The following is a 24919-nucleotide window of genomic DNA, read 5'->3' on the forward strand; positions in this document are numbered from 1 at the left end:
TATACAGGACTGTATGTGAGGTCGAGCTTAAGCTCTGCTCTCTTGTGACGCAAGTGTGCCACGGTAGATGAAAGGGAAACCCTGAATTAATAATTCGCTCAAACCCACACGTTCTATTTTTTTGCACATTCGTGAATCATGCATGGTAAGATATCCTGCAGTCGCAAGGAGAAGAGATTGTTTCATATTTGATAAAGCAGAGTTGCTGCTCCCGCGCTCCTCAGGGTTGTGGATGAGGGCAAACTGAAAGGCAGCAGAATAGATAGAGGGTGAAAAGCTGTGGCACACGATGTTTGCCCCGGAGGTGAGACTGCTCTGCACTAACTCGGCGCCTGCCATCGCGCATCACTTCCCATCTAGGTTATGGCTTTGGTTGGTTGTGTGTGTGTGTGTGTGTGTGTGTGTGTGTGTGTGTGTGTGTGTGTGTGTCGGTCACACACAGTGAAGCACGGCAGGAAAATATTTAAAGGGATAGATGACAACATTTTGACCCCCAGCTCACTTCTGCCATTGCTCACCTCTGAGGAACTGGATCTTGAAGAAAGTCTGATTTTTGCATTTTAAATTCGCCGTAAAGCAAAAGGAACCATCAGAGACTCCTTTTTAAAAAAATAATGCCGCTCGCATTGATGCACGTTTTTTTCATTCATTTCATACAAATCAAGTCAGCTTCATCATGCTTTTCTAAATAAATGGCATAATTAAATTACAGATAAAACGAGGCCAAACCTTTCCGCTGCTGTAATAGATATTGTCCTGATCTCTGCCTCTCTGTGTCACTCTGCACAGATACAAGCTGTTCCCCAACTGTGTCCCCACCTTCGGTTTCCGCCACATCCTCTCGCTGACGGACAAAGTGGACCGTTTTAACGAGGAGGTGCAGAAGCAGATGGTGTCTCGCAACCGGGACGCACCAGAGGGCGGATTTGACGCCATCCTGCAGGCTGCTGTTTGTAAGGTGACAAGTTCTCTCTTTTCTTACATTACATCACCTATTGAGGAGTCTTATTTAGCGCCCCTTTGGAGATTCTTCAAATGCTCCCCGGACTTGGCTGTATTTCGTGACAGCGCACATTTGGTTCAGATGGAGGGGAAAGCCACTGTGAAACTACTGAGGATGCCCCTGTGACAAGCGTCTGGCCTATTTGCTTGTTAATTAAAAGCACCAGGGGGGATAGACAGGAAGTGCAGTCTGGTGCAGCTGGTTAAACATGAGGATGAGCCTCTCGCAGGCCCAGTCATATCCCTGTTTTCCTCTGCCAATTTAATTGTTTTCTACAGGAAGAGAATGAGTCCCTCCAAGTAGCTCCTGCCTTGTAATTTACTCCTGCTGCACTATTTCAAACGCTCGCTGGTTAGGAGGCTGGACCGTGTCTGTCCGAAGACCTGATTGATCCCAGTTTTTCCCCTTTTTTTTTTTTTTCATTTAATTCAGTGCAATTCAAAACGTGAAGGTTATCACGTGAATATGACATAAATTGAATCAAATAGTTGAGTTGTGTCCAAAAGAGAAAAGTGTTTATTTAACGGGATAAAAAGTAGAAGGCTGATTAGCTGCTTCTTTTTAAGAACAGCCATGTGTATGTGGATCTTACTGAGGTAAATAATGATTTACCATCTGTTCTAATGTACAAATCCTACTGGACATGACTTTCACTTGAGTTTTCTGTTGGCTGTGATTGTTTGTTTTAGAATAACTTTTTTTTTTAATGCGTGAGTTGAACAAAATTCAAAGTTTATTTCCTTGCAACATAATTGCGTCCTTTATTTCAGTTTTTTTTACTGTATGTCTTCAACAACAGGAGGTAGTCATCGGTGTGCGTCACGCCTACATGCAGAGCTCAACCTTCTCACGCAACATTTGCTATAGTAACTTTCCACAGCCCTGTTGTGTGTTCTGTACGGGCCAAATAATGAACAAAAGAATCACATCCCTCTCTTCAGTGGTTGAAATGTTGTGTTTCTCTAGTGTCATGCATTAGTCAGCACTCTGTGAAACGCTCACTTCGCTCCCTGGCCTGTTGTTTCCTATTGATAATGGCCATGAGCGGGCCTGCGTCGGAAAAGCTCTGGCTGTTGTTACACCCTCACTGTTGAGCGTGTGTTTGGGTCTGTGGTTCTCAAGCTTGTGGGAAGTGATAAGGCATCCATTATGACCCAGGATATAAAGCCACTTACTAATGTGGTGATATGTTGTTTCTGTCGTCTGCAACTGAAATGCCTTCACACGTGCTGGCTTTAATAACTAATCATCCTTTGGTTGAATCCTAATGACCAAACCAAATAATAGGAACGAGAGTCGATTTTTTAAGGATCCAACAAGCATCTAACCTGCTGTACTCTGTAAACAGGAGAAGATCGGTTGGAGAAAGGAGGCCTACCATCTGCTGGTGTTCGCCACAGACGATGTGCCTCACCTGGCCCTGGACGGCAGGCTGGGAGGCCTCGTCCAGCCCCACGACGGCCAGTGTCACCTCAATGACAAGAATGAGTACAGCGCTTCCACAAAGATGGTAAGAAGAGCTGCCCTTTTTGTTGTTTGGCTCCCAGACAAAGGAGTGTTGAGGGTTTCCAGGGTCACCTCATCTGAAATAAAGACTCCTCCGCTACCGTTTTAACAAATTAACAGACTTTTATAAATAATACGTTACAGTAACCTCATGAGAAAAAGAGGCGCAGGGTTGTTTCAGAAAAAGCCACCCTGAATATGCGGCAGTCTTTGAACCTAAGTGGAATTATCTTGGATCTTATAGCAGTGAATTCACCCCCCCCCCCCCCCCAGAAACCTGGAAGAAAAGTCTCCATTGTTCGATAAACCTCACTACTTTTCTTTACAAAATCCAGCGGTGAGTGAATTGTTTACCCTAAGAATGACTAAAAGATATGTCTGATACTTTGAGCCTGCTACCTTCTTTGTTGTGATGATGATGATGATGATGATGGTGGGATTTTTATGATGGTATGCTCACCTTTTAAGGATTCCTGGCTCCACTTGGCTCTCATACAAGCACACGTCACTGGATTTGAGGACTTTTGTATGTCCAATATGTTTCCTAAATCTGTCTATATTCCAAAGAAAAACTTGAGTGAAAAATGAGGCATTTTGTTTTTTTTATTTTAATTCTTACTTAACTTGGCAACTTGAGTAAGAACACATGCTTATTGATAGCAACAGCCTGTGGTGGCAATTGCAGAGGGAAGGGCCAACACACACGTCCACACCTGGAGGCTGCTAGTAAAACCACAGAACAGACTGTTGACTAAATACAGCTTGCAGAGGTACAAACAGGTAAATATATTTGTCCTTGAAAACCAAACTCTTCCAGCTGACACACGGATACGATGGGCCAGTTATGATGCGAGTTATGATTCTAATGAGGAGCCAGTAGATTTTTAATTTTTTTTAATTTTTTGTCGTCAGATGCCACAAAAGCATACAAAGAAAGTCTCACATGATAGATTAATACAGCGTCTCGAGATGCCAGAGGACTAATTGTATAAAAATGGATCAATATCATGTGAATGGCACTGTGCTCCCATTTAATAAAAACAATTACGTTTGTTGTCGTGGTTTATTTTCTTCTAGAAGCAGACTTTCAAAAGACCAACTGATGGCTGTGTTTATCAGTTCAGGACTTCTGTTGTAAAAGAGAGAATTTATCTTGAATACTCGTTTGTCTTTGACTTCAGTCCCGTTGTGCCTTTGAACGAGTTGCAGTGGTTTCTCTTTGTGGGACACGTTGTTCCACATTTCTGTTTTTTGGAGTAAGAGCGCTGGATTAGGAATTGATACAAAGAGAGGGAGTTTTGTTTTGTTTTTTGTTTTTTTTCACGGCCCATCTGAAGAAAGATCTCAGCGGGGACTCAATCACATCCAATGAAAATAACTTCATCTCAAAGCTCAATCTTGAATGTTCTCAGACTCTCTTGTCTTTGTGATAATGAAATGTGATAATAAAAAAAAAAAAAACCAGGGACCTTTTACTCTGGTGTCAAAAGGCCAGCAGAGCAACGTAAACAGAAGAGCATGAGCATCAACATCCGCTAGCTGGCTTCCCGACTGGGAACTCTATATATAGGATGTAAATACCCATAATGCCCCTTGCCATCCCTCTCTGCAGGACTATCCCTCTCTGGCTCTTCTGGGGGAGAAACTGGCAGAAAATAACATCTTTCTCATCTTTGCGGTGACAAAACGGCTTTATGTTATTTATAAGGTACGTTGACTTTTTTTTTTTTACCATTTTATCTTCAAAATACACAAACTTTTCTTATTTCTTAGGCAACTAATGATGCACTTCGTCCCTTTTTACAAAGAATTTCACTGCACTCATACCTGGAACTACAGTAGAAATCCTGGACCAGGACTCCAAGAATGTAATTCAGCTGATCATCGCAGCTTACAACGTGAGTAAAGAAGATCTGTGCTGGTGTGACTGGTTTCCTGTTTCTGTGTGAGAGAGAGAGAGTCGAGTAATGACACAGAGGGGTTTGAGAAGAAAGATAAGGGGGGTGGGGGTGGAGGGGGTGGAGGCAAATTCTTGAAAGTCTTCCCACCACTGTGACAGTTAATGAGCCTCCAGCTCACATAGGTGGCTGCACACAAGCTGGATTTCCCATTTTGGTGGAGAGGCCGGGGCGCTGAAGTGGTTTTAACAGCTGACTTTGTAGCAATTTAGATTTTTTTTTTTAATCACAGGTACAGAAATGATTAGTCAGTGAATCTATTAGTGGAGTAATCAACAGTATTGATAATAGGGAAATCATTTTCTTACCGATGCCATGAAATGCCTCTCAAGTGTGAGGATCCGTTAGAAGGTGAATGTCTTTGGGGTTTTTGATTGTTGGTCAGACTAAACAAAAGCATTTTGAAGGTGACACGTTGGCTCTGAGACATTGTGATGGACATTCTTTCAGCATTTATTTTATAGAATACACCAGTGGTTCCCAGCCTAGGGGTCGGGGGCCTAAGATGAAGCTGAGGCGTCACAAAATGATTTAACAGGATGGGACAAAGACAAAACAAACTCACCTTTTTCAGACCTTCCTCTGTTCCTTTTTTTCCTTGTGAATTTCTGGAACATTTAACCTCTTCAGGCCTCAGAAACTGAAATCGTCTCTTTTTGGTTGAACTGGCTCCAGGTGGTGATGAGGGGGAGTAGATATTGCTTTGTTTCAATGGGTCAGAAAGGTTAAACAATTGATTGATAAATTGATATAATAATGAAAATAATTATTAAGTGCAGCCCTACTTAGGGAGGGCTCCTCAGGAATCAATAATAATATACTTTATTGAGTTAAATCTTGACGAGTGAGTGGGATCAAAGAAATACACTCTTGCAAATTAGCGTAAAATATTAATAGTGCATTTTGTTTAACAAAATCTTTTAAAACGTGATTGGTGCAAAGTACAGTCAGTGACAACCTAAACAGCTAACAGTGACAGATTCAGCCAATATAACAGCAGCTACACCTAAAGTTCTGCTTTGATGCTGCAACAGAAAATTGTCTTTTGCTTTGAAGGCCATACGGACTGATCTATCGACCGAGTTTATCTTTGTTAAAGGTTGCTGTGTGGAGGTTTAAACGGCTGTGTGATGTGTTGTTACATGTCACGTTATTCTCCGTCTGGCCCCTAAACTGAAGCCGCATTTGATTTCCTGTCCTATAATTGATCTTTTTTTTTTTTGCGTGTGCTTTTTGAAACCAAAGAGCCGTGCTCCATGCAGTCAACCTTTCCCTAAATGTTTTCCTGTGTGGGTGTTCAGATTTTTCCTCGCCTCAGTCAGGAGGAACTGCATCTTGTTTTGGCCCGTGGCAGCCTTTTTCTCTGCGACAGCAACTTGTGTCGAACGCAGACTTGACACGCTCAGTGTGTGGGAGGGAGCTTGAATGAAGTGCTTTGACTCACAACCTCATTAACATTCCAGCTGCCACATTATATCCACCACTTTGCCAAACACTGTGAGGCTACGTTGTGTAACCGGTGCATTTTTTTTCCATCGGGTCTGACTGTGGCACAAAGCTGCTCCTTGCTGTGATTGTGTTAAGGGTCAGAAAAGTGCAAGTGAGTGTGAGAGGGAGCGAATGAGTGCGTGCTCACCCATGCGCACCACGATCCTGATTTATCCCTGGCACAGTTCCGTTGCAGTAAATGTGCGCGAATGACTACAGATTGGGTCTGCGCATGTTGCCAGATGGAGCCAGATGCGGCTGGCGTTGCAAACAGCCATGGTATTTCACATCCACACACATACAACTTGTGGTTTTGCTAAGATTAACTATAAAAATGTGCCTAACCAAGGCAATGCATTCCCCTTGTTTCCCTCTTTTCCACACTGTTACTCAACCAGAGTTGCAGGCCTGAAAAGATATATTGAGGTGGTTTTAATACAGATGTCTGCGAGGGAGGCATCATATTAATGCGGCTCTAGTTTCAGGACACTGGAACGTGTCTGTGTGCACAATGGCAACTGCTAGAAATCCTGTGTTCACTGTTCACTGGAAGGATTTATTTACCATGCAGCAAAAGCAATCAGTTTTAAAACCCTGAGTCGCTAACGTGCACCAACAAACTCTGTGTGTTCTCCTCAGAACATCCGTTCTAAAGTGGAGCTGTCAGTGTGGGATCACCCAGAGGACATCAGCCTTTCCTTCACCGCCACCTGCCAGGACGGAGAGCCGCTGCCAGGCCTCAGGAAGTGTGCCGACTTGAAAATAGGAGACACCGTGAGTCCCTGTTCGCACTCCCCTCTCCCACTCCCCTCACATTATGAATGTTTTATGCATCCTGTTGGCCCTGAAAAAAAGTATTCTAGCAGCCGTGTTGTTGTCTTCACCTGCACCATTTTATTCTTTTGAGTTACGAAAGCTTCAAGATCAAGAGGTGACTTGCAGTGTGGTGTGGTGTTTGTGTGTGATCACAGAGGAACTGAGAGTTTGCGTTAATGGGTTTCAGGAAGTGTAATTGTATGAGAGAAAACAATTTTCTCTGTGACTTTATATTTGCAGATACATGTAAATGTTTTGTACGCATGCAGAGATATTTTGCTTATAGATATAATTTCCTTATTAGAAAAATATCTTCATATGTTTCAGTACAACAACTTCATCAGCCAGAAGTCTGTCATACTGTCAGCAGACGTGAACAACACAAAAAAAATACCTTTTTTTTTTTTTTTTTTGCATTGATGTTTGTATGTGATTAGGTTAAATGTGAAACTTCACTCTAAAATTGATTTCCGGTCATATCGTCCAGCCCTCACCCCTCTGATCCGCTCAAGGTGATGTTCATAATCGCAGTCAGTGACTGAAGAGCGCTTGTTGTGACTTGGCAGTCTTGAGTGAACGCCGTGTGACCTTTTTTGAATCCTCTTAAATTGAGTTTCGGTCCGATGAAATCAAACTGAGATGGTGGGGGTGGGGGGTTATATTGCTCTTCTCTGTAACCGGAGAGACCGTATTGGCACCTGTGAAGAAAAGTAGCCACAGTAATGAAAGTCATTATGGTTGACTGAGATTCACTCCAGGGCACACACTTTGTCACTCTCTCCCCCAAATGAACCAATTTCCTTGTGTTTCCTGTTTGTGTGGATCTCTGCTTCTTAGTAATTCATTTAACTGATTTATTAATTGTATTTTAACCGCTTGATAATGCTTATCTGCTATATCTAACAGAAGGAATGATCCAAAGATCATCGCGCAGCTCTCTTGGCAGAGACTGTTCATTCCTAAGGGAATATTTGCTCTTCTGCCTCTCAGCTGGATTCAATCAGCAGCGGATGCAGCTATGTTAGTCTCACCCACTGTCCTTAGGCTGCGTTCAGACCAACAACAGCACTGCAACCAAAAAAAAACCGCATGCTCACCCAGTAAAAATGTTGAACCTGGCTGACCTTTTGCCTCACAATCATCAAGACTGAGGACGATTGTTTCCCAGACTTGTGAAACCGTCTCTTAGTATTATAAACTGCTGCGCAGTGTTGTGGTGTCTGATGAGCCTTCAAGCTCATAGATCTGTTAACCCTGCTCCAGCTTCAATCTTTCTGTTTGGGATTAGGATTGTGTTCTGAGTGCAGATGCTGGCCAGAGAGGTGGTGAGTTTAATAAGAGTTAAACTCACTCCGCGGTCCTGGTTTTTCTGAGCTCCCTAACTGGGGATCAGCTAGATGAGACACACGGGAGCGGCAAGAGTACGCCTTGTACATGGGAGTAGTGCATTGAAGCTTCAGCTGCACTTGGAATACTTCCTCAGTTGTCTCTCTGAACACACGCTGAGGTCAGGTGACACAGGTTGATGGTACATCTTAATTGCTTTGAATTTTGCACAGACCTCTGTCTGGTGGTCACTTTATATTCTATACAGCCCTCAGTTAAGATTTGTATTGAGTCCTGGATCCATTGAAAATGCTTGCAAGGGGGCAGCTTCATACATGCTGTCACACAGTGAGCTTCAGCGTGGTGGAATTCTTCTCCCAAAACGCCCCCCCCCCCCGTGCTCTTCGCCCAGCTGCTTTATTTTCCTGGGACAGTTTTGGGATGGGAATGGACGGTGGAGGAGTTGAGGGTGATTGAGGCAGAATAACACCAGTGAATGGAAGGGGGCTCTCGGGTGACGGGCCGTGCTCATGTCTTTTATCCTCAGCAGTGAAAGGAGAAGGGGGGGGGGGTAGCGGCTCAGTCTGCTGGGTGCCAAGCTTCCCAGTCTTTACTGAGGATATGTGCCCGTGTGAGCCTGCCATCGAGCCTCATGCTGCATCTCAATGACCTCGCACAAAAGTAGGCAGGAGGAGGCCTGTGAAACTGTGAGCCGTGAAAGAAGTAAACTGGCAGAGGGAGAAATGCTAGCTGGGGTGTACATATAGTTAAGACGCCGTCCTTTTCACTGTATCACTGCAGAAATGTATGACCACTGAATAGGCTCATGCATATGAATGAAACCGTCTCCGCTGACATTAAGGATTTTTTTTTTTTTTGTCCAAACAAACCAGAAGCATTTGAATTAGGTTTTTGTGAAAGTTTTTTTTTTTTTACCATTTTCAATGTTACTATCAGAGTTAACACCGTCATTAATGTTATTCTACCGTCTACATGGGTTTCGGTTGTCCACCTCTTACACCGTATCATAGTACAAGCTAACACACTGTCTGTCTCTGATCCCTCCCTGATCTGATTCCCTACATCTCTCCTTGAATTACATTACTCACTACTCAACTGCGCGTTGAGCCCTTTTCTCAATGAATTTAGTCTCGATGTATCATCTCCTCACTACTTCCTCCCCCGTCTCCCTCAATGTCCTCTGTTTCTGTTACTACTACTACTTCCTCCCAAGTTGTCTCCCCCTATGTTTCTCCACAACCTCATAGCTGTCCTAACGAGCCACATGATTGGGCGAACCGGCCTCCTCGCGACTCACATTTACAGTAAATTTAATTGTGTCCCTCGTTAACTTGTTAAGCTTCCCGCGCTCAAGTGGAGGGGGAGTCCGGGCAGCATGTGGCGCAGGAGCTTCCTGTATCCTGAATCGGCTTGTGTTGTATGCTGGGCCGAAGTAAAACAAAAATGCTCCACTTCAGTCTCCTGCCCCCCTGATACTAAGCCGAAGTTGGTATTGGTATGCATTAGCTGATAATATCTAGTTGGGATAATCTTTCTTTTGAAGAAGAGAATTGTGGGTATTGAGGTGTCAAAGTTGGGGCGGATGCTGGGATGTTGTTCTGTCTAAATTACTTTTCCCAAAGAGAGACGACATCGTCTCGCTGTGAGGAACACGAGAGAGTCATGAGTGAAACATAAATAGCGTGAGTGCATGTTTTGGAAGGGTGGTGTCGGGATGTTGAAGAGTAGTACTAGAAACTAGTCACTACTTAAGTACTTCACACGTCAATAAAGCAACAAATGACATACTACAACGTCAGTGAAAGGCCTGTCTGTACCCTTGGTCCTGCAGAAGACCTCAGAGAAGCTGGCAGCCAGTGAAGTGAAGTCAGGGTTGGGAGATGTGAGTTCTGCTGCTGTATTTGCACAAGATCTTGCTGCAACATTCTTATGGACCAGTTGTATTTTCAACGTCACTGTTGATTTAAGCATGTAAACAATGGATTGCAGTAGTACAGTTATGGTGAGACAAAGAGCAGCAAGGCGTGGTGTCACGGCATGATGAACAGTTCTTCCCCCAAAAACTATTGGTGCATTCGGTGTCTGTGTTAAGTCACAATATTGAAGCGTATCACCACCAAATCATATTATGCCTCAAGGGGCTTCACAATCTGTACAGCATACAACACCCTCTGTCCTCGAATGGAAACTCCCCAGATACAACTGATGAAACCTCAGTAAGAGCAGCAGAGGAGGGACAGACAGGAAAAATGGATGTGTGTACAGAATAGATTTCACACCAGAAAATCATAGTTTATTCAGTCATGATGACAAAATGTAGATTGTAAACCAACGATGGACTCAAACAAGGATACCAAAGTTTCCAGTTTGAGTTGGGATGTTTTACATGCTTGACAACAGGCCAACAGTGTATTCACCTAACCTCTTAACATCTGTTTCTCTGTCGTAAGCTGTGTAAATTGGCTGTTGCAGTCAATTTGCGCAGCCTGTACCAGTGGAGTTTATGTCTGGCCTCCATTATTTACACCTTGCATGGGGCTTTTTCATAGGTCCAGCTCATGTGATTGTATTGACAGTGTGATATTTCCTGAATTAATTTTGTTTTTAGATTCAATGCTGAACACGTACGGCTGCCAAGGGTACACCGGTTGTGTCTGCCAAATCTAGGCAGAGGAAGGCTGTGTTTATCCAACACGTTTGGAACGGGCCAGGCCTTGCCCAGGTTGTGACATATTTGGTCTTGAATTGCGGGGAGATCAAGGACAAGGGGATGCCCTTTACTTAGGAGATACAGATCCAAACGCACAAGTGTTCTCGCCAAGAACAGCAGCTGCTGCGAGGGTGGAATATTTGCTTTTGGTGAAAGACTTCAGTTTATCTACCGAGGGTCAAGTGCTTTTAGCCAAAGCTTCAAAGCAAGTAATATTTCCTCCCCTCTCTAACAGTTTTGATCTCTGAACCAAAATAGATGAGAACATGCAACTTTTCCTCACTCTTTCTACAGCGTGTCTATCTGCCTGTCTATCTAAATATCCGTCTGTCTGATCTACAAATCGTGAGGCCGTGTCTAAAAAGAGCTACAATAACTACACGGGTTATCTGAAATGGCTGTAAACACCCTCAAATTAAAGTTGAAATATGGCACGTGAACCTCACAATCATTGTGTTTTTTGCTGCAGTACTGAGCCAAACCACTACAACGTGTGTTGCTGTTCGCTGTGTGCTTTTCTTCTCAGCACTTGGTCATACTCTATGTGGTGTTTTTGGGTGAAAACCATTATTATTATTAAGCATTATTTCAGCAGCCAGTTGTGCAAATGTCTAGCTGCATTATTTCATCTGTTAAAGTCAAGCCAACATCAAATAATAAAAAAAACCAAACCCTGAGCTCTGCATTGAACAAACAGAGTTGAGGTAGTTGCTGTGATTAAGTAAATAGGAGGAAAATACCAGACGAACGTGCTCATGTTGGAACAGAAAAAAAAAAACCCAGCTGGGGTTGGGTTTCTCTTTTTGTCGAGACTTCCTTCCTCAGAGCAATCAAATGGGTGTAGGTCTTGTGTCGTGTCCCATTTTCTGTGCAGGGAAAACCACATAGCGGCACACTGTAAACTCCTCTTTGGGTGAAATAAGCCCAAATGGTGTAAACATAGCAACACGGGGTCATGTGTAGTTCGTGTCCGCAGGCTAGCTGGCAGCTGCCGAGTGTTTTGTGTGGTGCCTGTGTTTGCTCCGATGAAGCGATGTAGGGTGGGATCAGGTCACGGAGAAATATGGAGACTCGAGGTGGATGTGATTTTAGAGGGCTGTGTGTGATGTTATGCTACTCTATAAAACCATCAGTGCCAGTATTTGTGCATTTTCTCTCTAATTACACCACTTTTCTTTTGTAGGTGTCGTTCAACGTGAGTGTGGAGGCGAGGAGCTGCCCTCCCCCCGGCACTGACCAGAGCTTCACCATCAAGCCGGTGGGGTTCAAAGACCGTCTGGAGGTGGCTGTGGACTATCAGTGTGACTGCGGCTGCAGCCGGACGGCACAAACCAACAGCAGCATCTGCAGCTCCATAGGTAGTTCATCCTGCATCCTGCATTTTCCCATTTATTTGTGGACATTTCACCTGGAATGTCAAAGAATAACAGCCCAATCAGATTAAACCCCCCCCCAGTTTTAAATGAACTTTTATTTGATTTTAAAGAGTGGTTTAAATGCATTCAAAAGAGGAAATTGGGAGTAAGACCTAATAGGATAAATTAGCAGGGCTCATAATCTGTCTTTACCCCCCCCCCCCCCCCCTCTCTCTAGTACATATTTAGCAGCTAATATGCCTTTTCTCTTAATTTTTCTCTCCCTTTCTCTCTTGCCTGAGGACGTTGTTTATTAACGTTAATTAAACTGCAGAGATCGACATGTTGTTGCAGCAGGAAACAACAAGTTTTAAATCAAAGAGGGCATAAAAATCCATGTGAAAATCAGCTGCTGTAAAACATCCTGTGCCTGTGAGGAAAAAAAAAACAAAAAACCATGAGGCTTGTAAATCACACGGGACAGAAAACTCCTACTGTTCTGCTTCCTGTAGGTTGAAGCTTTCGGGGAAGTGGAACACCTCAGTCAGTGGTGTCAGACCTGGTATTTTGACTTCAGTAACTAAGGAAAACTCCCTATCAATTGACTACTTTCTTTGGCACGATTATGGAGAGGCTGTCACTTGTGGCTGTTGAGCCAAAATTATACTCTAAACTCGAGCTGTATAGATAAATGATGAAATACAGTCAGAGACAAGTGTAAGTGGGCACATTTAAAACATTCAAATCTGACTGGAAACATTTCAGATTCAGAAATTACCGCGCTTCCTAGAACGCTTGATGTGATCATAACGGTTGGAAACTGAGTTCGATCCCGCAGGCGTATCTGAACGATACTGAAGAATAAATTAAGAGGTGTTGGTGGACCTGAACGTGATGCATCGAAGCCCATAATCAGTCAGCAGAATAAAGTAACTCTTGCCCCTGCAGGTACTTATAACTGTGGGACTTGTCGCTGTGAGCCGGGCTACCTGGGCGCCCGCTGTGAGTGCCAGGAGGGCGAGGCCAGCAGCATGTACCTCAGCGCCTGCCGGGAAGCAGAGGGCAAGCAGATCTGCAGCGGGCGAGGAGAGTGCAGCTGCAACCAGTGTCTGTGCTACGAGTCCGAGTTCGGCAAGATTTACGGCAGCTTCTGCGAGTGCGACGACTTCTCCTGCGCCCGCCACAAGGGCATCCTCTGCTCAGGTAGGAGTATCATCCGCAGATGAGCTGGGATTGTCTGAGTCGTGCATTTGAACTCTGCTGTCAGGACGATGTTAAGGGAATCCTTGTATTTGATTCACTGAGTCGCTGTGCTTGCAGTGAGGTGGTGGTTTGAGCTACAGCTGTTGAGAGACCGCACCTCCCTGAGCACTGAACTTAATGAGAATACAAGCTGACATCAAACACGCTGTAAACTCTTTAGATCTGCTGCTTGTTGTGGGTTATAATTAAAAAAAAAAATAAAGCACGTTCATGATGTTGAGTCACGTTCCCATACCTGCTCTGGGTGTGCCTTGGTGGTTTGGCCCTCTCCCTGACTTCACTGCAACCAACCCAGCGTTTATATTCTGAGCGAGCCGGATCAGTCACCTGCGGGGCTGCTGGCTCTGCTCCCAGAAGAAGCTCCGAGGAGCAGCTGCAATAGTAGTTGTTCAGATGTTGGGCTCGTGTTTGTTTCTGCGTCTGCCTCGGAGGGGGCTTGGTTTGGTATGATCGAGGACCCGAGAGAGGTGGAGAGGCGGAAGCTAGAAGAGATGTGTGACGGATTCAAAACCTAACAACATTGAGGCTGTATAGTGATTGTACAGTGAGAGCTTTGAGCTGAAGCACTGCGGCCTCCTCCATTTTTCCACCCCGAGGCATGAATACGTTCCGTTAATCAGTGATTCATGCGCTGGTGCCAACTTTAAAATCCTTTTCCTCTCACTGAGCTGTCCCTGCTTCACTCTGATGCTTCACTCTGATGAAAAGGCAGGTTTGGCTCAGTGTACCCGCTCAGTTATACCAAACAGGCCCGGGCTGTTGTGTTCCCAGAACATTGGGTCCAAGACTCTGGTGCGAGACCTCCTTGCTTGGTGGGGGGGGGGGGGGGGGGGCGGGCCCCACTGGCTCATCCCCAAGCCAACGACTGTTCCTGTGAAACCACAGAGAGCGCTTTGTGACGGTGGGGCCAACTTTGGCGCGATCCCCTGACACAATGCCCGCCTCTATTTATCTATAGCCAGTAGAAACAGAAGTCTCTCGTTTAGTCAGCAGCGAGGCCGGACACACTGAATGCACAGATGCAGAATGGCTTGTTTGTTTGTGCCGATCATCCATAAGCAGTCATTAAATCTTTACAGTCCACTACCTTCTGCCGCTCTTGTCTTCCCACCTCCTCTCTCAGCGTGGTCGCCCAGCGTGGAGCCATAATGAGTTCCTAATGATACCAAACGTTACGCCTCCTCCACACTTTCCTCCCCTCGCTCCTCTGAGTCTGTCAGTTAATTATTGTGGAGTGCCCTGTGGAAGGCATTCTGTAAAAAACTGTTCTGTGCCCGCACGTTTCTAAAAAAAAAAAAAAAAAAAAAAACCCCACAGGAAATACTATTAAGGTCTGTTTTCGAGCCCCCTGAGCAAGCAAAAATATCTTGTAAACCGTATTGTGCTCCACCTGGATCAGTTACACTCTGCAGAGAGCTGCTCATTTGTAGTCTTATGTCTGGGAAAATCGGGAGTGTTCAGACTTATAAACTGCCTAAAGGCGCAGCCGGTTTTATTAAAGAGGAAATCAGCTGGCATGATATCCTCCAGTGTTTTTCTTTTTTGTTTTTTTTTCTTTTCTTTTTAAATCACTCTTTGCCTCCTTCAGTGTCTGTAAGTAGATTGCTATGAAGCTCGCTGAGGTGCAGCTATCAGCCTGTGAATCTGAAATGCTGGTTGGAGAGAGAGCCGCGGTCACGTTCAGGTTTGATATCATATCACTTGTTGAACTTGTGGTGTTTCCTGTCGTAGTCTTGTCTTGACAGCATGAGCCGCCGTGTAGTCGCACTGGTATGGAGGTTATCAACCTCTCTGTAGGGCCGTCTAGTCACTCCTATAGATTGGCATGTGTTTTAAGACTCCTACAGTATGAGACAGGGCAAAATAATCAATATGTTATCGCATTGCCTCCTGTGATTCAGTGTTGTCTCTCAATACTGCTCTGTTTCTGCGCGTTTGAAATACTCAACTTCATCTTTTTCATCTTTTCGGGGGGATATTTTCTTTGTCATTGTTTGTTTGTTTTTTTTAATTCTGATATTGCCATTCTGTCAGTATTTTGAGCTCTACTGTTATCTTTCAGCCTGAGCTCAGCCATCATCTTCCTCAGCAGCGCTGTGTTGTGCTTTGCTTCAATTTGAATCTCACCCTTTGTGGAGAGAAGAGGAGATGAGATGGCAAAGTAGATGCAAATCCTGTTGCTTTATGCTTCACTTTTTAATGATTTTCTAAATGACAGAATCTAGTTTGACAAAACTCAACTCAAAGTTCACTTTCTAGCTTTTTCCCCAGAGTCTTTCTCAGTGAATGGAGTTTGCTCTGTTGCCATGGAGATGGGTCAGTTAGTATGATGAGGAAATAGCTGAGATTTTTTTTTAAAAACTACAAGAATTTATTGAACTGGACTGTTATTTTCTTGTACTTATGATGAGTTGTAGTAAACCGGCAATACTTCTACATTGAATCCTAGTCCACTTTCCATTCCTGCAGATGTGCTGGTCATCCAGTCCGAGTTGAGTGTGAGGACACAGGGACAGAAGCAGGCAGCACTCCACACCACACCTGCTGGGCAGACTGGCTGTTGTGGTGTGGTGTGGTGTGGAGTGCTGGTTTTTTTGTACTTTGTCATTTATGTCCCATGCAAGGGAAGGGATGGGAAGGGATGGGGATGGAGGGTGGGAGGGGTTTGGGTGTTCCTGGGAAATGTGATATGTTTTATGATATTCTTTGTATGTTTAATGACTGATTTCCCAATAGAATCCATAAACACTGAATGACAGAACAAGAGTGTGTAAAAGCAGCAATGACATAAAGACAATAAAGTATTTCTGATTGATTCTGATTTACTGAAGTGTCTGATGACCCCAAACCAACAAAAGCACCCAAAAAGCAAAAGACAGACAGACAGACAGACAGACTGTCATGTAACGCGGCTCGCAGCAGCAACAGCTCCTCCTCGCCCCAGCGTCGGCCCTAAGAGGGGAGGTAGTTGGAAGCAGGAAGCTGGGAGGAGGATGTGCTGTATCTGGGGTCGGATGACCTGTGTTGGACGACTGCGCGTCTCTGAATGTTCTGGTAATCTTATCCTCAGTATCTACACGGCCATCTGTCTTTGTGTTTACGTCTGCATCTGTCTGTGGAGGCTCTCTGGGGCGTCTTCAAGGTGAATGACGCGCAGACAGACGTGCGCTTTGCGGACACTGTCAGGATTTGTGTAATGTAGCCGTGAATGACCTGATTCAGACCCCCTGTGATGTTGTGAGTGTTTGTATGAGGGGTCAGTGTGCTGATTTACTCAGAAATATTTGTTTTGTGTTTTTTTTTTTTTGTCTTGAGTAGAAACTAATGCAAGGAGAAGTCACTCCTTTTAGAGCCTGACTGATACACGTGCAGACGGATGTTATATGTACATCAGTATCAGCGAATGTGTGCAAAGATACAGAAACAGAAACTGCAGGAGGAATCGTATGTATTTTTACGTCTTGACTTCCTAGTCCTCCTGCCCCCCTGACCCACATCTCTGCAGCTGGCTCTAAATAATGATCTAAGCGCTCAGCAGTCTCCTGTTGCCAGAAATAGCGTGACTTTATTTTCCAGACTTGCACAAACTCTCTTTTACCCCATAAATACAACCGCTGTCCCAAAGCTGCGTCCTGTGAGTTAGTGTGTGTGTGTGTGTGTATGTGTGTGTGTGTGTGTGTGTGTGTGTCTCCTTATAGGGTAAATGGGAACATATGTGTTTATTCATGTTCATGCCGAGCATTACTGGAACTGTGCTTGGCTGAAGGAAACAGTTCTCTGCAGAGTCAGACCCAAAGTGCTTAATTGGTCTATTTGTTTCGTCAGATAAAAACAAGAGATGAACTTCTCTTTGCTTTAGCTTTGAAACAGTCCAGTCTGACAGGAAGAGACGGTGCAGATGAAAGAGAGAAGTACAAGTTGTTATCCTAGACATGTTGAAACACAGGTAATACACCTGAAAGTCACTTTCACCGGTAAGAAAACATGTGCAGCTTCAGCTTCAGCCCAGATCACTGCCGTCACTAAAAAAAAATGTCTAAAGTGTCTCATATTTTTGTCGTTCAATGTCACAACATAGTTTGTTTCATGAAAAATTGAAAAGAGAAGCTTTGTTGTTATGAGAAATGTAATGGCTTGTTGCCACCACTGTTCTGGTGAGATACATGAGGATGGCATTGAAGACGTATATTTTTGGGAAGGGATTAATCTCATTGTCATCTGAAGTCGAGATAGGCTAACACCTTACGATAAAACGTCTTGTTTTATCTTTTATCTTGTCTGTACCCTCGAGGTAGATCATGTGTGGGAGCCTTTCCACTGTGGCAGCTCTGCTTTTTGTAGCTTGTCTATCAGATGGAGGTTGAAATACTGTATGAAATTACTTCTGAACGTTATTTGAAACACGTTACAGTGGGCATTAAGTCATTTACTAGAGGAAGAAAGTCCTCAGATGCGGCAGTGGAGCCTGGTTGTATCTCAGCTGCTGCTTTCAGTAGGAAAGCGCTGGGCTCTCTCCTCCTGCAGCATCGAGTCTGTAAAGCGTGTTTGAATCAGTGGCTGTGGTTCGCATTAGTGTTTTATGTGTCATTACTTGAACATGCGGCAATTAGTGAGTCTGGTCTTCGTTAACGTTTGGCTGACAGCCACCCAGGCGGTCGCAAGCAACAACAAAGTCATTACTACTGAAAAATAATATACACTGTGTGAAAAAAAAAAAAGTAATACCGCTTAATTATTATGGCACTCACTAGCAGATTTTTTATTTCTTTTGAACCGCTCCAAAACTAGTCTGATAGAAAAGAGGTGAAACGTGCAATTGTCAACTATAATAACATCGATATGTAAATTATTTTCGGGTATCTAGGGCAGAAAAAAAAAAAAAAAAATGAGAACGTGTCTATCAGCATCATGTAACTCATCATTCGCATTTTATTATGACTATCACTATCCCCGGCCACTATGGTTCGCCAAATATCACATTTTAAACCCTCTCACCTTTTGCCTGTATAACAAGTATACCCGCGCTCTGAATTGAAACCTGTATCCATATATTGCCTTGAAACCTTGAAAACCTGATTGCTCCATGTTCAAGGGAAAGAGGAATTTGAGTGTACTTGATGTGGAAGAGTAATGTGTCTGCCTGAGCAGCGCCTGGGCGCCTGACACCTGACGGTCCGTAAGACCCCGAGGTAAAACAAACACCGGATGACTCCTCCCCCTCCTCCGCTCTCTGCTCTTTGAGACTTGACTGAACTTGACCGCTGCAGACAAAGACACCTCGGGTTTGTCTGGTGAAATACCGCAGGTACAAGGCCACACCCTGATCCTATCGCTGTGTGTAGACTAATAAAGTTCCTTTACAATCTTGCAGGTGTTTCTTTACACTGGAGTTGTGGTGTGCTTGAGGTCTCTGACTCTCAATCTGACTGTGTGTAGACAAAACTGGCAACCAAAGAGGTCGGTATCTGAAGTAGAGCCGAAAGCTCAGGAAATGCCCTTATACATTAGAAAGCCTGTGCAGGTTCCCATTTTTTTTGTCTCCTGTTTGACACTGGAGCCACAAAAACAACCCACATCAAGTCAGACCCAAGGCCCACAGCAAAAGTCACCACGTATGTGTGCCTGACAAAGATGCGTTTACACGATCAAGTGTTGGAAGTGTTTGGGTTTCATTTTGTGGGCTCAGCAGCTGTTTTCAGGGCTTATTTTGAAGTCTGTCAGGCTTTTGGGTTCTTCAGCATTAAGAACCCCCCCAGAGGTCCCCAGGATTTAGACCCTTAAAGCTAAACAGCTGATTGTTTCAGAGGGATAAAAAAAAAGAAAAAAAGCCCAGCTGTCTGCTGGGTGTTAGATGCATGCTGAGGCGTCCACAGTGTGTTGAACCGGAGCGCTGATGAGAAAATAAAGAAAGAAGAGCTCCTGAATTCAGCTTTTTGTAGAGCATGTCTGCCAGGCTGAGGCCTAGAAGTGGTGCTGGTGTGTATGTATATATATTTCACGCTGCTATAATCAATATTTTTAATACTGACAATGACTGTGTTAATGAGAGGGGACGCTCATAGTGAGCCACAGATAATTACCACCTGACTCTGCAGTTCCCCTCAGCCTTATGGAACTTTTCAGCGTCTTTCAGTCCGTTGTTTTGGTTTAGAAACCCGCGACATTATTGTTTTGCTTCACTTCGCCACAGTTATCGTCAGCGCTCGTTTCCAGCCGCGGCAGCTAACAATAGGCAGACCCAGTTAGAGGCTAGCTGGTGAACACAGTGGAGCATTTGGCAGCTAAAGAGTCAGATATTTCACTCAGGAGTTGGTGGAGAGCAAAAACGGCTAAAGGAAGAAACACGTCTCCAAATCCAGCTGTAATCTGATCAGCTGCTCACAGCTTGTTTTCACTGCTCCAAAGTGGCCATAGTAGGTAGGTAGTAAGTAGGTAGATGTATTGCAAAAGCGGTTCTCCTAAAGACTGCTTTGGTTAAGGGCACATTTCTAGAGAAAGCAATGCGCTACAAAGCTTTTTGGCTCTGCTGGAGGCCCCACTGGAGCTCGTGTGCGGGTAAAGTTTCCCAAATCCACTAAAGAGCAGGATAAAACTGCTACCACGAACTCTGCTTGTTAACTTGTTAACCTGTGCAGTACTGCCATAGTGTTTGTAAATGTTCTACTTTTGAACTATTTTGTTTAACAGTTCATCCCAAGGAGGAGATCCGGTAGAACCGGCTCTTGAAACAACAGCGCGTGAGATGAAAGTTTCCTTCAAAATGATCCCCGATTTTATTAGATGAAAAGCCAGTAAGGTTGAAGATGCCGGAGGAGCAGGGGCGAGCTAGCAGAGGAGGTGGTACCTTGGCCTTCTTGTGGCCGGAAGGAGATTCGCGTTGTTCCTTTGATGGGCGTTTCTGCGCCTCCTTTCATCCAACACAAAGGCAGTGTAAATCCCTGGACACATCATGAAAACGTGATCAAGCTTGCCTTGCAGTATTCCAGTTTTTAAAGTAAGAGATAATTGTCATCTTTTCCCCAGCAGGACATGGAGTGTCAACACGTGAAATGCTTACTCATGCTTAGTCAGTAAATAGCTGGTCGCCTCAGAGATATGAAACTCAGGTCACAGAGATAATCATTGTGCGTCCATGTTGCCCTTCAGTCTTTCTTTTTTTTTTTTATAGGCTTTTGTCTTGCTGAGTAATGTCATTGTGTGTTGAGGTGTCCTGTGACTTCGGAGGCCGAGAATCTAGAAGTAAACACTGTTTTCATGGCTGGTAATGACTGTTGTCTGTCGAGGATGTGATGTTAAACTCGCACGTCAGAGCTGCTGATATTTCTAAGTGCACCCAGTCTGACCCTGCTGCGTGTCCTTTTTTAGTTTGCAGGCTGCTTATTTACAAGGTGGCATTCTTCTTCTTTTACGGGCACACGAACCTACACATCTCATGCTGACCAGATATTGGCTGTCAGCATAAGAGAGAGAGCTTGTCATGGCCTGCACATTTTAACAGCCCACATTTTTTAGCTGTATTACCCTGGCAGTAACACACACACACACACACACACACACACACGTACGTACACAAAGATAGTGTACAACCCCCCCCCCCCCCCCAGGGATCAATAAAGTATTTCTGATTCTGATAGGGTAGTCACATTGTTTTAATAGCCCTTTTAAAGGGGAACACATCAGCTCAAACTTGGATAGCATATAGAAAGCACTATATCAAGTGTATCAGTATGTAAGTTCCCGTCCAGCAGAGACTGGTTTTGGATGAATTGTCAGTGTCGGTCATAAACAGGACTGCAGTCTGTCCACAGAAAGATCCCGGTTTCACTTCTCCCACCTGCTCTTGTGTTTTGCACTGTGCTGCTGGCCGCTGCAGTAATACTGGATGAGCAGGACGTCGTCGCTGTGTGCTCTGGGCCTCTAAATCTGACGGTACTATTTGAAAGGATTTTAAGGACAAATCATCGGCCTTCTTTAATCTCACAATTTATAACATAGATCCTTGTCCATCGGCTTTAATTTCTATGCGCAGTTAATCTCAAGAAGTATTTAGTCCCTCAAATTGGATGACATTTACTACCGCTGCTCCCCCTCCTTTAGAGTTTGCTTATTTTCCTTCCTGGGCAGCGAAGCTTCAGTAGCTCCGTCTGTCTCGGAGTGTGGAGAGACAGACAGAAGAGCCTCTGTGTGTGTGTGTGTGTGTGTGTGTGTGTGTGTGTGTGTTTTGTCTTCCTCATATCTTATCAGAACAGTATGTTTTCCAGCCTTTAGCCCTGAAGGAGGATTAGTGATTTATTCCTCCTGAACGACAGAAAATGAGGCTGGCTGTGTTTTAAACTTTGACAGTGAAAACCAAACGAACCTTAACCGCTTGAGGAAATGATACAAAACATCTTTTCAGTTGCGCAAGAACTGATTTTTAACATTATTTCTGACGTTTCTCAAGTCTACTTTGTGAATTTTCTGTGGGGGAAAAAAAAAAAAACCCAACCTCAGTGCCTCGTCAGCAGTTGGGTTGCTGCCACTCCAGAGGTTTCAGAGGGCTAACTTAGAGGGTTTCTCTGCTGGTTGTTTTTGTGGTTTTTTTCCTACTGTCATGAAAGCATCACCTCTGTTTCCATCTCTGCAGTTTTTTTGCTTGGAGACTGAAATGATCGTTGACCGCAAATGGACAGAATTCTTTCTACCAGTCACATCCCCTGAAGTTATAAATAAGCATGTTTGCTCATTGGATACTTGAATATATTTGAAGTTCCCCTCCAAACAAGCTATCTGTTCATTTTAGCACGTTGCAACCTTTGACTAAGTTTGAGTGGAAAACTTTCATTTTCACTCAAACACACACAAAAAAAAGAAACACACTCTCAAGCTAGTCTGAGCCTATGACCAAACAGTCATCTTATCCCACAGCCTACTGTGTAATTATGTTGAGTGGTTTTTGGTGATATTGTCCTGCTGTCAGAGCTCTCATTTAAAGTCGTGGAGTCATTTTCTGCGTTCCTTCCCCGGGTCAGGGAGGGGCTGCATGCTATGATAGATCTGTCTAGTCTGAACTTCTCTGAAATTAATGCGCAAAGCACTCTGTCATTTGACATATTTGCTTTGTTTAAATTAAGTCAAGACAAAGAAGTAACGCCAGACATACTAGATGTGGTAGTATTAACTGGAACTCATACTTAAGTTGTGTATAATCGTACGTCAAAGTACTTTTTTTTTTTTTTTAGAACAAACTGTGGTGGCTGTCTGTCACAAAGACCACCACTGTGGCTGCGGTTGAATTATACCAGCTACAACAGATTCCAATGGTGACATATTTTCATGACATCAAAATGTCCAGTTTGGTGATCGACACAAAATAAGCAACGAATTGTTTAAGCAGAAATGCCAAAAGTGCTTGCTTTTTTTATGATAGGAAACTTTGAATGTTTGGATTTTGGACTGTTCATGAAACAAACAAAAAAAAACAACGTGAAGATGCCACCTTGGGCTCTGGTACATTGTGACCCACTGACAATGAAAATAATCATTATTTGCAGCCCTGGTCCATCAAAACAGCTCCTTCAGAATAATACTATTCTCTACAGCCCATCCACTGCTGGTCAAGTGACAGGTGGAGGACAAAATTAACTGACACCTGCCAACAAACGCTAGCTTATTGGACATGCGGTGTCCTCCCTGTGGCGGGGGTGGGGAAGGAGCAGAAGCTAGTGCTGGAGGTTGAACAGTAACAGCTAAACATACTGTAGATGGACGCAAATCTGAGCACATTGGATTGTTTCTGTAAATGTCCAGAGTGAGAGGCACCGGCAAGGTGCTGAGCCCCACTTTACTGGAGCTGTCCCCTGAGAAACGAGTGGGTCGCCTCCTATACACCTGCATGTTACAGAGCAAAGCAGAGCGAGGGGTGTCTGTCTGGGACCCTTGACCCACTCTTGCGAGGAGACCGGAGGGGTCATCGCCTCACTTGGCCCATCCAGTCTACATGTGATTTGTGGACTTAGAGAAACTCTGTGACTGTCCCTGGAAGCACTCTTCCCCTCGCCTGTGGTCCTGAACTCTGGGCATGAGAAGGATTTTTTATTCCACATCTCGGGACAGTCTCCCTTAAGGACAAGGTGAGGACCCCAGACATCCAGAGGGATCTTCTCCATTTTGAAAGGAGTCAGTTCAGGTGCTTTTCTGGACACCTCCCTGTTGAGGTATTGCGGACCATGTCCAACTTGGACGAGATCCCGGGGCAGACCCAGAACACACCTGAGAGATGAATTATGCCAGCTGGCTTCTGGATCCTTCAGGTGGAGCTGGAGGATGTGGGCAGGAGGAAGGGCGTGTGATTTACCTTGATTAGCCTGCTGCCACTGTGCTATGTATATATATGTATGTATATTTTTGTAACAACATTTTAAATATGTTATGGAGTCGGGCCAATTATACACAGCAGGATCTCCCAAAGGAAACTGGCAGGCACAGGAAATACGCCTTGTTCATCCTACAGACAGCCTTGACCTGCCTTTTTTTTTTGTTTTAATGTACGAATTCTTGATGTGATGCAGGCGAACTAGGGTGCACCACAAGTATTTCAAATATTCAGTGAAGCTTTTCATCTGGCTCAGCTGAGAGCAGAAAGTAGGGCAGTGCTTCAGACTGCAACTGGGGACGTAAGAGGTCAGAGGGCATGTTTTCTTTCCATACGCACCACAACCTCTGGGACAGAGGCAGCTCGTCATTGACCGCCGCTGCAGGAAGTGGACTGTTTCTCTCTTTGCATCAACAGTGGGAAGGCGAGGGAGCATGTCAGCCCTCCATCCAGCCCCTCTGCATGCTACCACATCATATCGCACGCTGCATTCCTAATGAGGGTTGCTGAGTTCAGAGTGACGAACTCTCTGGCTTCGTAGGAGATTATTCCTGCAGACCAGATAAAGAATCCTGACGTGCAGTTTCATTTGTGCAAGCCTCTGTCACCATGAGACATTTAGAAAATTTGGCTAAAAAAACTGAAGCTTTGCGATTTGTAGATTTTGCAGGGGGGTCGAATAACCAAATAATGCCAGATAAGAAGGCCAGCTGCTCTAAAACAACTGGATCAGCTTTGCAGACGTTTGACGGATCACACATCTGTGTCCAGTCCGTCTCATTCTCCCTCTGTTGTTTTTCCACCCACAAAACATACAAGAGAGGGGGTGATGTGTCGAATTCCTCTCTGTGCACTCACTGCAGACAGGAAATATTTGGATATGCACAGAGGTCTGTTGTTTTCAGATGTCAGATATCGTTTGCTCTGGGAACATTTGTGTTTATTTTGAATGCTTTTTACGAAAAGGGCAGCATCAGTTGAGCTCCCGGTTGTTTTTAGAGCCTGAGCTCTCGTTGTCTGGCACATTTGCATGATATGGCGCAACGACTATTCTTTAAATATAACCCAACGGCTCGTTTCCTCTTAATATAATCTCCAAATATTTACTTAAGCCTGTTT

The 24919-nt window shown here is 44.3% G+C and overlaps 1 protein-coding gene across 1 annotated transcript in view; it reads left to right on the plus strand.

The window, feature by feature from the left end:
- The window catches only part of itgb5 (integrin, beta 5), a 35858-nt gene that overhangs the window by 1686 nt on the left and 9253 nt on the right, over positions 1-24919 (plus strand). Inside the window, exons 5-11 of the mRNA XM_070914161.1 lie at positions 790-958; positions 2352-2513; positions 4122-4217; positions 4318-4407; positions 6595-6729; positions 12012-12186; positions 13132-13386. Of these exons, the coding sequence (XP_070770262.1) occupies positions 790-958; positions 2352-2513; positions 4122-4217; positions 4318-4407; positions 6595-6729; positions 12012-12186; positions 13132-13386 (1082 nt within the window). The remainder of the gene's footprint in view (positions 1-789; positions 959-2351; positions 2514-4121; positions 4218-4317; positions 4408-6594; positions 6730-12011; positions 12187-13131; positions 13387-24919) is intronic.

This window comes from Enoplosus armatus, chromosome 11, assembly GCF_043641665.1.
Source record: "Enoplosus armatus isolate fEnoArm2 chromosome 11, fEnoArm2.hap1, whole genome shotgun sequence".
In the NCBI taxonomy this organism is placed as follows: Eukaryota; Metazoa; Chordata; class Actinopteri; order Centrarchiformes; family Enoplosidae; genus Enoplosus; species Enoplosus armatus.